This window comes from Gallus gallus, chromosome 4, assembly GCF_016699485.2.
Source record: "Gallus gallus isolate bGalGal1 chromosome 4, bGalGal1.mat.broiler.GRCg7b, whole genome shotgun sequence".
Taxonomy (NCBI): domain Eukaryota; kingdom Metazoa; phylum Chordata; class Aves; order Galliformes; family Phasianidae; genus Gallus; species Gallus gallus.
Window position 1 is genome coordinate 83942620 of NC_052535.1, and position 13171 is coordinate 83955790.

The 13171-nt window shown below is 38.7% G+C and overlaps 1 protein-coding gene across 2 annotated transcripts in view; it reads right to left on the reverse strand.

Annotated features, from left to right (window-relative positions):
- Nucleotides 1-293: 293 nt before the first annotated feature.
- Nucleotides 294-13171, reverse strand: part of UVSSA (UV stimulated scaffold protein A) — a 48347-nt gene continuing 35469 nt past the window's right edge. Inside the window, 4 exon segments of one of the 2 annotated variants that reach the window (NM_001396435.1) lie at nucleotides 294-1044; nucleotides 4311-4491; nucleotides 9628-9739; nucleotides 10589-10772. In NM_001396435.1, the coding sequence (NP_001383364.1) occupies nucleotides 951-1044; nucleotides 4311-4491; nucleotides 9628-9739; nucleotides 10589-10772 (571 nt within the window). In that variant the 3' untranslated portion in view covers nucleotides 294-950. 2 annotated transcript variants of the gene reach the window in all.

A 13171-nucleotide genomic window follows, 5' to 3' on the forward strand; every position in this document is an offset into this window, starting at 1 on the left:
TCTACTTCTGACATGAAGATGATAGCCAGCAAAGCAGTTATGAGAGACTGGGCTAAACGCTGTCAATAACAAGCCACACAGATACCAACCATCTGGATCCAATGTGTTAAAAGAATTCAGGTGTCTGTATGTACTTAGGTCCCTACATGCACTCCTAAGATTGAAACTGATGTAACTTCAACTGTTTTGTTGTATTTTTTTTAACTGATTGAAGCCAATGCAGCTTTTTTGGTATCACTTAAACGCCAGCACATTTTAAGTATCTTCACAGTTTTCATAACATACTTTCCAAACTCATTTCTGAAACAGACTGGGAGACCATCTTTGGAAGACAAGGAGATCAAGACCAACTTAATTTCAGCTTCTACGCTGATGCCCCAGCTACTGAGTTTGAATTGGCTCTTAAACCTGCTGAAATCAAACCGATGTCTTCTGATCATGATTGGGGTGGCTTTTTCCAGTTCATGTGCAAGAAGCCTTTGGAGGAGCCAGTGGGCTACTTAACGTAGCAGTCTTTCTAGAATATAAGGCTAAGCAAATAGCCTGTGTGTTACCACCTCGAGTGAAAATCAAATTGTTTCTAAGGCATCTTTCTGAAGGTATGAAAGTCAAGGCAAATCACAACTGATCTAGCAAACAATGTGTAAATCATATTGGTCCCGTAGGAAGGCAAAAAGGCCCTGAACATTTTATTCAGAGTATGCACAAGTCACAAAATAAGTTACATTTCAGGTAAATCTCCAATACTTATCATTAAATGTATTAAGTCCATTATGCACTACCACATCTTTGCCAAAATTCATGTTAATTGTAAAATAAATTAGAAGTTAAAAACACTTTAAAAAGTAATCCCAGTAAAGATGCACACAGCACAGTATTTCAAACACAGAGGCCTGTGCTAAAAGCTTTGTACAGTTGCACTCCTGTTGATCTTTGCGTTTTGTTACAACTTAATTCAGAGCATAGTTAAACTGGTTGGCAAACTTCTCATGCTTTCTTTGGTCCATCTGATTCATTGCTTTCACCACTCGTTTCACAGCACCTCTGCAAGAGAAACAAAAAATATATAAAGGCTCTTGTATAGATTCTGTGCAATCTCAGATTATTTTTAAGATGTTGGGGAAAAAATGAACTAAGATAAATTGCTATCAGGCCTGTGAGTAGAGGATGCCCAAGGTATTTTATTCTTCAATGGACTCCAGACTTCCCATTTTTATTAGTTGCTTTGTCTGCTTCTGGCAGAAAAGCTCAAACAGCTGAGGCTGATATTTGCAGGTATATCATCACACTGCCCCCATTCATGGAAAAGGAAGTCATCTCTCACTGCTTCTCTGCAAAGATCTCAGTGTTCTGCTGCTCTGGAAGGTATGTCAGCTAAGGGCTTTGTCTGAGGGACTCCATCCAGTTTAAGGATGTGGCACTGATTGATGTCTCCATTCACTTCTACTCTAGAAACACAGTCTGCCTGTTCTCTCACCCAAACTGGATCGTTTCAAGTCTGTAAGTCTCCACGCTGTCTCAGTCTGCCTTTCTCTGCCACTTTTGCAGATGCTGCAGGGTGTCTGGTAGAATGAGAAAAAGGCATCCACCGGGTGACGTGACCCTTTTCAGGGCTCTTCACAGCTCTGCTCCCCTGGTTACCTCTGAGGCAAGCTGACCTTTATTATAACTAGCTGTTCCCTTTAACAGCTTAACTTTAAAAGCTATTTTGAAACATCTGAAAACAGAGGATACCTCTCAATAGTGCTGCTAAATAGCAAGATTAAAGATTTTCTCAGCAGCAACTGTAATCAAAGCTAGCATTCTGAAAAAAAGAAAACCTTGGAAGTGGGTTTCTTTTAACAAAATTCTGCCAATAAAGTTAACAGAGTTAAGAAAATGTAGTCATGGTTTTGCTCTTCAAATATTGCCTAATTGGTAGGAGAAAAGTGAGCCTTTAGCAGTAGAGAGTGGCCTTGCCACTTTCATGTCATGTAGTTTTTACATTAGCACCCCTGGATTGTGTGATACTGTAAATGAAATGAGATCCCACTTTGATGATCTCTGTGCAATTTCACTTAACTTTATTGGCAGACTAGAGCCTGGGTTTATCACCTATACATTTCAAGTAATTTGGGGTTGTTATAAGGAGCCAAGGTTATCATCTTGTTTAAGGTTTCATGCTTTGAAGCACATTAAAACATGACAGGTTTGATTCCCTATGCTTGGCACTAACACACATTCGTAATCATTAGCACAGAGCAGAGTAAACCAGAAACAGCTTTTGAAAGTTAAAGCTGATATGAATTTCATATAGTTACAACAGCATGGTTTTTGACTTTAAGATCAAGTAACATGAAAATGCCACAGAAAGTGTGCTACTTTGTAATCAAAATCAACATGGATTTAGCTTTACTGTAACTACTGCATCACAAAAGGGAAAACTGAACTCAAACAAATATTGTGTCTTGGATGCTGTTCAATTCATACAATATATTTAGGGAATAACCATTGATGATTTCATATTTTTGCTTTTTTGACTTGACAACCTTCTACTATTCACCTTGCTTTGACTACTTCATTTTTAACATGTGAAACTCTGAGTAAGTGCAGCAGCTTCCCACCTGATGAAGACCAGAGCACGCTCAGACAAGTTTATGCCGCAGCCAGACCTAACCAAGACTACACATAAGAAACAGCACAAGAGAGCAGGCATATGGTGCTACTAAATGTTCTAAAACCTGATCAGCTTGTAGGGGGGTTGTGGACTCCCACTTGCATCTGAGCCAGCCTGCCTGAAGTTTTCTCATGTGTGTCTATGTAAGTCATGGACACATCTTTGTCTAAATGTTTAAATGCCAAAGAGCAGCCATTAGGATATAATGGGGGTATTTTCCATAAGTAAATTCTGTTTTAGAATGAAAAAAAAAGTAATCCCATCTGTAGACTCATAAAATTAAGCAAACACATTTCTACATGTTTCCTGCAGTTACTCAAGTTATCCGAATTAATTAGTGGTCCCTAAATAACTCTAGCTTGAAGCATTTCAGCAATGCGGGTTTACGTTTTTACTACTGTAGGTTTGGGGGTACAGAGTTAACTGACAATGTCTTGAATTTCCACACTGAGATTTGCTAGAATTTAAGCATCACATTCACAAAGCTGTTACGAGAGAGGAAGACACCCTGCAAACCACTTTGATGCCATGGCCGCAGTAGCAGCCCTGTACTACTTGACTACTTTTCTATAACGTTCTTCCTTCAGCAGAACCATGTTACTTACAAACTATGTGGAGTTTCAGAACTCCATTTACCTTGAGCCAGCAAGTTGTGTGAATGTCAAGGGCAAACTGTTGGAATATTCAATCTATCCCTTGAACGGTTATCTCAGAGAAGCCAAGCCTTCTTGCAAATAAGTAGCTATCGGTTACATTTTTGAAAAGTAAAGGTAAGGGTGCATAAATAATCTTGTGTGCATTAGTGCCTAGCCTTCAATATGTGGAAATAATGATTATTTTTGGTTCTTAACATTGCTGAGTATTTGGTGTTTTTCAATCCAAGTAGTTCACACTGTCTGCACTGGTGCTGGGAGGAAAGGGAGAAGTCTAGACACAGTGCTGTCCTGTGAGCAACGCTGTGTCAGCAAGGATCTAAATATTTTTCTTGACTGTGTTCTCAATAAAGGAGAAGAAAATGCATTGGCAGTATCTCTCTGAATAGCACAGACACAGAATTGCTGTGTATATACAGTACCGGAAAGCACTGCCCAGACCAAGCTACAGATTTAATATACACGAGAGCAAGAGAAGACACACAAGAGCAAAGAAGCCCAGGAAAGTTTTGTGGAGGTCTCTGAAAAGCTTGAAGGCAACCACGTGGGAGAAGCCAAGATTTTTGACATGCTTTTATTACAGTTCTGCTCAGGACAGCCCATTTCAGGCTTTCAAGAGGAAAAAAAACCCTTTGTTCTCACTTCATCTATGCTATTACAATGTGTCTGGTTTGTAAACTGTGTCACTCTTTCCACATCCATACAGTAGAATCCATCCATTAATACATGTTCATCCAAAGAGGACACTACAGAAATTACAGGCTAAAATAGATGAAAATTATGGTAAAAATAATAGGGAAATTTTATAAATTAGCTGCAAGTCATCCTCTAAGAAATAACCTCGGTTATCAGTACCTGCTAGTCTTTGCTCTCCAGCAGCACAAAAGGTATTTGTGCTCTGCCACTGGCAAAGGAAGCTGTTTATTGTGTAGGAACAAAAATGCCACTAAAACAAAAGGAAACGACAATTTAGCAAGCTTTAGAAAACACAAGTATCTTACTTATTGAAGACTATCTTCTCAAGCCGGGAACGGGCAGTGTTAGCCTGCTGCTTCAGGTCTGTCAGATTTGGGTATTTCTTCTTCCCTTTCTTTTTTCCTCCTTTCCCATTCGTTTTAGAAGAACCAAGATCCACTCCCGTGGCTGCTTCGACTTCTCTCATGAATTCTGGATCTCGCCACTCTGTTTATAAGAAAAACCAGGCACTTTGAAAATTCAAGCCTAAGCAGAATTTGCAGCCTTACCTAAGGTAAGGGTTCTTGTCACCCCTAGGCAAGGGCACAGTCGCTGTGCTTTAAGTTGTGTACATGAAGGGAGAGGAGGATAAAGCAGTTAGTCAAAACTGCAGACCTTGATAAAAAAGCCCTGCCAATCTGGGATCAGTATCTATTATTACCTGCTGTAGATAAAACTGTTCTGTATGAAGACTTAAGCTTTTACAGCAACACAATTTCAAGGAAAATATTCCATGCAGGAGGGCTGACTTAACTACAGCAATCATTATTTAGGAACTGAACAAAGTGCCAACAATGTAGCTGAGGAACTTATCTCCAGGAATAAATTCTGAAAAAAGCTTAAAAATGAAAAATATGGAGTTCGTCAACTTCAGAGCAGAACAGAAGGTAACAACATTGCAACATTTCTGCATTTAATTTTATTTGCTTCCAAACGTAACTGGCATCTGACATGTAATAAGTACTCTTGAATAAGACATGACCTTGTTGCCATAAGCCCAATTTTGCATCTGAAAGGATCACTCTTTCCAAGTATTCCACGCTTGATCAGATTCATTATTTAAATCACATTTCTTGACAATAGCCCAAGTGAACGTCTTTCTTCAAAACCTTGTTTTACAGTTCTATAAAATCCTTAATGCTTCAGAATCCAACCCCACTAAGTGAATTCTGATCATAGCAGTCACCACGGGAATAAGCATAAATGAATTAGACTGTAAATTTGAGGCAGCAGTTATCTTTCATCATTAGTACAGTGTCTTGCACACCAGAACAAGAATGAAAGATCAAAGCAGCAGTAAGTAAAACTGTGGCCAGAGGACAGGTCATTTTTTTCTACCTGGAGATAGCTACGTAAACTTAAGAAAATGGCACCACTTTATAAACATGTTGAGCATGTAGTTTGACAGTAATGTTGTCCACACAGCATGAAAGCCAAAATTCCTTATTTTAATAACCAGCCATTTGTCATAGAGATTCACATAAGTCAACAAACTGTAGAGACTGTAACACCAAACTTCTACTCTCACTTAACATCTTTGGGAAAACATACAGTTCTAAATGACAATGTACTTAAATGACACTTATGTACAGAGCATGACAAATACTGGAAACACTTCAAGAAGGCCAGAGGTACTGAAGAATGCAGTGCTTGGGAATACCAGAGCTATTTGCCAAGGGCTGATTAGATCAAACCTATTGGTACGATATGCAAAAGCAAAGAGGCTAAAATCCAACAACAACAACAAAAAAGCATGAGGAAAAGGGAGCTATGTAGGAACTGAGCAGGAGAATGACAGAGGGAGAAAATAGAACCTGTATACTTGATAGATCATAACACTTGAAGAGATGGGCTTCTTCGGTGGCTTTTTTTTTTTTCCCCTGGAACTGAATGAATACAGAACAGTACAATTCAGATACAGCAACGATTAATCCAAGATTAAGGAAAACTGTCTAAACAGTTTATCTCCCAGTAATAAGAAGGCGTCACAGTTTAGGAACCCAGTGAATGGAGCAATTGTTTAAACACAACGAAAAAATGCCGGCATCCAGTAGAGATGAAATGAGCATTTGAGTAAAATGAAGGAGCAATTTAAAAGCCTTTGAGAAAAATCAATAGAATGCCAGGGAAGAGCAGCCTTTTTGAGCACTGATGGGCCCCTAAAGCTCTTCATACATTGTTACTGAGTTTAGCAGCAGGGAAAAGAAAATTACACAGTTTGCAGGGGTAGGCGGGAATCAATACTGTAGTTAGTAAAGAGATGCTATTTCACATCTGACTGGCCAGCGGCCTGCCTTCACCAGCCTGTCCTGATACCTGTTTGTTAACAAGTCACTAAGGGCTGAAAAACCAGATACTCTGCAGGGTTGACACAAAAAATAGGCACTTAATTTGCTCCTGTGTGCGAACTATTGGAAGAGGATGAACACTGCAGATTAGCAGGTCAGTGTAATCCCTCCTGATTCGTTGTTTGAGGACCAAAGAGCCCAAAGCACCGTTTTGTGGACATTAGTTAGAATGACAAAATTTGTACTAATTTAAAAAAGGATATATAATATCAATGACAGTGTTGTCAAAACATAGTCATTATTATCTAAACTGTGTCATTTTTGTGTAATTGTTTTCCTCTTCAACCACTCAAGGATGAAAAGAACCACTGCAATCCAAAAAGAAAAAGATGTAGGAAGATTTTGGTAGAATTTAATTATGCAACCAATACTCCAATTTTAATGTTTGGCATTTTTCCAGCTGCCACCATTAGGAAATGATGTGGTCAGCCGTAAGACCAAAGCGCTTACGGTGGATCTCTACTTTTGCATATTCCATAGCAGTGCTGCTCAGACTTGAAGCAAAAAAGCAAAGCAAAACAAACAAAAAAAGCAATTAAAAAATAACCCAAACCCAAGCAACACCTCCCCCCCCCCTCCCCCAACTCCCAAAACCAGGAACCCAAAACAACCAACCAAAAAAAACCTTCCTAAAGGTTATTGAAAATTCAGAGGCACGGAAAAAAAAAAAAGAACGAAATAATAAGCAGTGGATACCAGTATTTAGTGACATTTGGTATACACATGGCTTTAGAAACCTTTAAGGTTTTGTCCAGTAAATTAAGCACTGTAGCTCGCTCAGTATCTCCCCAGACAAACAGGACGGACCTTTGTGTGACATCTCAGCTTAACAATGGCACTCAATAATGCAACATCGCAATGTCAACAGTGTTTTGGGACTAACATATACATCCTTGTGGGCCAGAGGTGAGAAGCCTCTAACAACACTGCGCTGACACTGTAATAAAAATAAGTATTATGTCTAGCCTAGAGCAATGGCAATTCCACAGAATAAAAAAAAAGAAATCAATATTTTTCAGCACAAGTGATTTTTCTATCAGAGTATTAGATTCCAGTTTGAAACTAGTCCCTCAAGAACACCTACTAGCTTCATTTGCTGGTTTTAGTTTGTCATAACTAAGCAGAGAACTTCATTTTTTAAGCACAGCATTTACATCTCTGGCCTGGCTTCACTATGTCAGCCCATTTCCTGTGCTGCTGGTTGGAGGTCAGCTTAGAGCACTTCACTCTACCTGGACAAGGATGGAAACTGCCTGTGAACACAGCACTTCCTCACCCACACCAAAGAGAATTGGTGAAAGGTTCATTAATATGATAGCATCATTAATACCATACGTAACTGTGAAATCCATAAACATTAGGTCAGGAAGAGTTTAAGAGCAAAATAACTGCCCCTTTCCTTAAGGGATCGTACTACAAGGTATTAAAATGATAAAGCCTAAAGGTTAGTTTAATAAAAATACAGATTATTCACCTAGAATAAATAGTTTAAAAATAGCAAAACCTAAGGCCTGCTGGGGAATTACAGAATCACAGTATGGCTTAGGTTGGAAGGACCTTAAAGATCACCGAGTTCCAACCCCTGTCACGGACTGGTTGCCAGTCACCAGAACAGACTGCCCATGGCCCCATCCAACCTGGCCCTGAATGCCTCCAGGAATGGGGCACCCACAGCCCTCTGGGCACCCTGTGCCAAGGCCTCAGCAACCTCTGACGAAAGAATTTCTTCCTAACATCTAAGTTTCTCCTCTTTTAGTTTAAAACCAGTTGCCTTTTTCCTATCACTATCAGACTGTGTAAAAAGTGTGTCCCCCTCCTGCTTATAAGCTCCCTTCAAGTACTTAATGAGTACACAATGAGGTCCCCCTGGAGCCTTCTCTTCCCCAGGCTAAGCAAGCCCAAGTCCCTCAGCCTTTCTTCATAAGGGAAAGGCTGAGTAAATAAAAGCTGTGAAAGCAAATCTGTTCCCTCCAATTATACACTATGTCTTGTTGGATAGATCTCTCTCTCTCCCATCTTCCTTTGTAGTCCATCAACTTCTAGTTGCTTCCTGGTTGCAGTCCTCCTGGGACTCTACAAAAATCTTCCTTCTGTCTGTGAGGTTTAGTTGTACTACTGGAAAAAAAAAAGTCCCTTACTCTCCTTGAAAGTCTTTCTACCTGCATACTCATTGCTTGCTGCCTTTCTCACTGCCTTTGTTCCCTACCTAACAGTTCAGAGCTTTACCTCAGCTAAAAATGGTAAAAAAAAATATCCTGGAAATTATGAGCTTTCCCTTCAAAGCGTTCTATCTGAAAGCAGCAGCTAGGATACAAGGATCAAGCCATTAGTTTTGTTATCTATCCCCGTTGTTTAAGAACAAAATAAACTACTACACAGGAAACTGTAACCAATTAAATAGCACAGGTCTTCTTGTTCCCTTCCTCAAGCCCATTCCAAATATAGTACCTACTATCAGACTAGTTAAAATGCCAATAAAGTTCTAGGTGAGGACTTCACTAATTTGGAGTACAGCAAAACAAGAACAATGATTCTTCTAAAACACAAGTCAATACAAATGAAAAGATATAAAAATAAGTTCCTGCACTGTAACAACAAAAACACTCTGCTAATATTCACAGCAGTCCTAACAATATTATTGTTACATTACATTAATCACAACTCTTAGGGACCAGCATGGTTAGAGGATTTCCTTTCCTGAAGTGTAGCTTAATTGCTTTTAATACAATGTTCTTCACAATAAAAAAATGTAATACTACTACCTGAGAAGTGTTAGGAACATTATGAGAATCACTGAAAATAAAGAACAAATGCAAAGCTAACCTTATTCTGTGTGTACATTCATTCATACTTATGAGACAAGTCAGAATCACTGCAAATGATCTGCAAATTAAAATTTGGGGATTTACATGAGAGAATGTGGCCAGGAGCAAAAGAGAAACATGATACAGTTCTGTGTATCTTAAGTTGTGTCTTCAGCAACAAAAGGATCAGCTTTTCATCCATATATTGCATCTCACCTGTTCAACTTTGTTCCGAGACTGTTATCCAATTGCAGATACTAAAAATAATATAATCCGATGTAAAATGTAAATAAATTTTAAGATATTGTAAATACTTTATACTATGTCTATGGGCGTCTGTAAAATACACATACTATGCATATTCTCAAAGTGTTTTATTCACTTCTACCTAATATTTTGATATTGTTTCCAGATGCTATGTACACACAAACCTGGCTGCGTTGCTTGCTTCTCAAAGCGCATCTTTTCTTCTCTGGCTCTGTCCTCTGCATTAATAGGAACCCCACACTCATCCCGAGGAATTATCTTTCCATGGAAAGGGCACTTGAGAAACAAAGGAAAAAAAACATCATGACTTCAGAATGACAAAATATTTACATGTTTTTCCATATAGCATGTGCCCTGATACTGGAATCGAGTGGTAAAACTCTACGTCTTGTTATAAGGCATTGGGATCCCATAAATATCACGTGTTGAACACATTCAGAATATCAAAGAAATAATCCGTGTGATATGTGTATTCGTTCTTAAGAGGCAGTACATCCTACCACCCCTCAGGGGAGTGGTAACCAGTGAGTGGTGCTCATGCTGCATCATGTTTGCTGTTTATGCTATACCCTTATCCTGTTATAGTCCCATTTAAAGTACTTTAGTGCAACCCGATCCCCTCAATCTCAGATAATACAAGAACGGGGATATTAGAATGAGGTATGTAAGTGAAGGATCTCTGCCTAGTAGGGCTTATAATTTGAGGCTGCATAGGGTACAGCTTTCACAACATTTAATTTGTGAATAATATTTTAGTCCCCAAAAACACCATGTTTCTAAAAATACTGTCAAATATGCCCTAAATTAGGAGAACTTTTCAGAGACCAACTTTCACTGCTTCACTGTCAAGTACTTCACTGTAAGAGTAATAAATATCAAATAAATACTTAAAATGAATGCCAGAAATATTTGAGAGTTCTTTAAACACGCACAACTTCCTTACAGAAAGAACACTTCCCACACAAAACAGACATCCACAGCAAACTTCTCCAAGTACAGCTATCATTCGATCCCTTGTGCTATATTTATAATGCAAAATAAACTCCTACAGGCATGTTTTAATGAGATCCTCTCCATTTAGGATATAATGTCCACATATATCCTGGAAATCTACTTGGTGCTCACCTTAATCCGATCTTGTCTTTCGCACAGACTTCCATCAGGCATTGGTGCTCGACATCTATGCTTCACTGGTTCAAACTTGCCAGCAAATGTTATATATCTGGTTTTTAACATTTCGGTTATTTCTTTATTTTCTACCTCTTCCTCTACTTCACTGGGTGCCCAAAATCGATGCTCGGAAGTAAATCTGGGAAAACAATGCAAAAGTGATTTGTTTGTAGATAAGTTGTGCCTTCCCCAGCCAAGCGTGCTGAGCCACCTGGATCAAACATAAGCTCAGTGTGTAAGAAAGCATAGAGATACCAGCATAATCCTGAGTAAAATTACATGTAAAAGGAGGGGAAGCCTTAACGGAGTTAAAAAAAAAAAAAAAAAAGCTAGAGTCTTAAGAAAGAGTAGTAGATTCCTCTTATGAAGATAGTTTTGAAAATATCACCAAAGCCTGTCTGGTATTGATTTCTCTTTAACCTGTTCATCTATTGCCAGTCTTAGCTCTAGCAGGTGATTTGGCATTCAGAGGCAGTCATTCAATATGCAGTTTCAGTGAATAACTTTGTAATTCTATGGTTAATACCCTTCATAACAAAATACTTCTATAGTGGAACACACAAGATAGATCAGGGAGGAAACAGCTTGATCTTAACTTGTCTGATCTTATTCCTGGCAGCTGCACTCCTGTAGCAGCAGAGAAGCAGAAGCTGATACAAGAGCATCTTGTGACATACTGAGACCCATCAGCTGAGCCTCAGAGATTCTTCTAGGTTCAGTAGGCTGTTCTTCTGCACAGTGTTAGTAACACTGAGAAAATTATGGGGTGTTCCTCTAGGAAACTAAGCAAATTCATTGAGAATGTATTTTAAAACGTGAGGTCTTACCTGTATCTACAAACATATACAAATATACTCCTTGTTATTGTACTACAGATATGATTAGTACCACATCAATAGATGTGGGGAATGGGAGAGAAGGGAAACAAGGACCCTGGAGACCCTGTAACATTTTAGAATTTTCTTAATAGTACAAATCAAATTCATTCTAGTCACTCTAGGCCGACAAACAGGCAACCTCAGAGAGCAATTACCTGACTCGTTTCAGATGTCAGCCTCAGGATGCAATGATTATACCTCTGACAGTATATCATACTGCTGGTGACTTTGCCTTTTGTGGATGGCAGACGTATATATGTGAAAACTGGATTTCCCATTGCAATGGGAAATCAGCAAAGTATACAAGCCAACAGTTTAACAAAGACTTCAGGGGAGCTGAAGAGTTAGGGTGAATTTTATCTAAGCAAGTTTTCAGCAAATGACATGTAACAGTAAATGGAAGAAACTCATCTGAATCAAGCAATCCGTAACAGATATAGCCACTGTTTTTAATGCACTAGCTCACCATTTAAAATTATGTCATCAGATCACAGCTAGGTTAAGAGATTAAGTAATTCTGAAGCCATTCTATGGTTTGCCAAATCATGAGGGAAAAAAATGTTCAATAAGGAGAATCCTCGTTAAAGAGATTCCTCCCGTCCAACAATTTTGTCATCACACCTACCTCATTTGTGCCAGAAAAATTCTAACCTGCCATATACTATACAGTCAAGAGGAAAATCTATTAATATTTTTACTTCTTCCTGTTACAGTCTATATTCCACGAATCTGAAGGGAATTAAAACTATGTTTTCCTCTATAGAGCATTGATTAGTGTTTGGAACTGGACTTTAAGGACCGAATCCTACACATTCAAACACGCTATTATTACCATATACAATACTTCCTCTCCACATTCATTGCAGTGGAGAAAAGAATAAAGTGGTGCTAAACCCCAACATTTTCAGATTTCCTATTGTTATAATTTAAGCAACATTTTGAAAAGGAAAAACTCAAGAACTTTGCATGACAGAAGAGAGATGAGTAGAGGAACAGATCATCACCCTACTGAATGTTATTGATCTAAACAAATAACAGGTATAAAATTTCCATTAAATCCTCTATCAACACAATAGGAGATATAAATGACAAGCCACAGTTAAGAGGAATCTGAAAGAAAGTCCAGCTATTTGAAACATTGTTCTCTTTCCACACATTCATTCAAAATTTATTACTAATGGGAAGCCTAGCAAAAACTTGGGTAAATATCAATTCTAAAGCAGTGTGATGTACACAGAGATCCTCAAGCAAGTAGTAAACGAGCTAACTCAAGTATCAGAAACAGGCTAGGGTGAGCTGTACCAGCTCATTTGCTCTCAGCCTATGAGCAATCACCCTAAGATCTCTAACTCGAGGAAGAGGTAGATCAGTCTGGAAGGCACATGCTTTCCAAAACCAGTTGGTTAAGCTAGCACAGTAATCTCTACACAGTAGAACAATCTTATGAACAGTTCTTAACTTAATTGGTGTTGCAAGTGAAGGCTGAAGTGGGAAAAATAGTACAGCCCGAACTGTGGGTTACAGTAACACATGGTTACGTTCACCAGCTCAAGATGATTTGGAAAACCATCTTTCTCACAGCAAGTCTTACAACCTACATTTTAAAGTGTTAATTTCTCATACATGCTGTTGTGAAGTGTAGTGTTAAATAAGTGAAGGG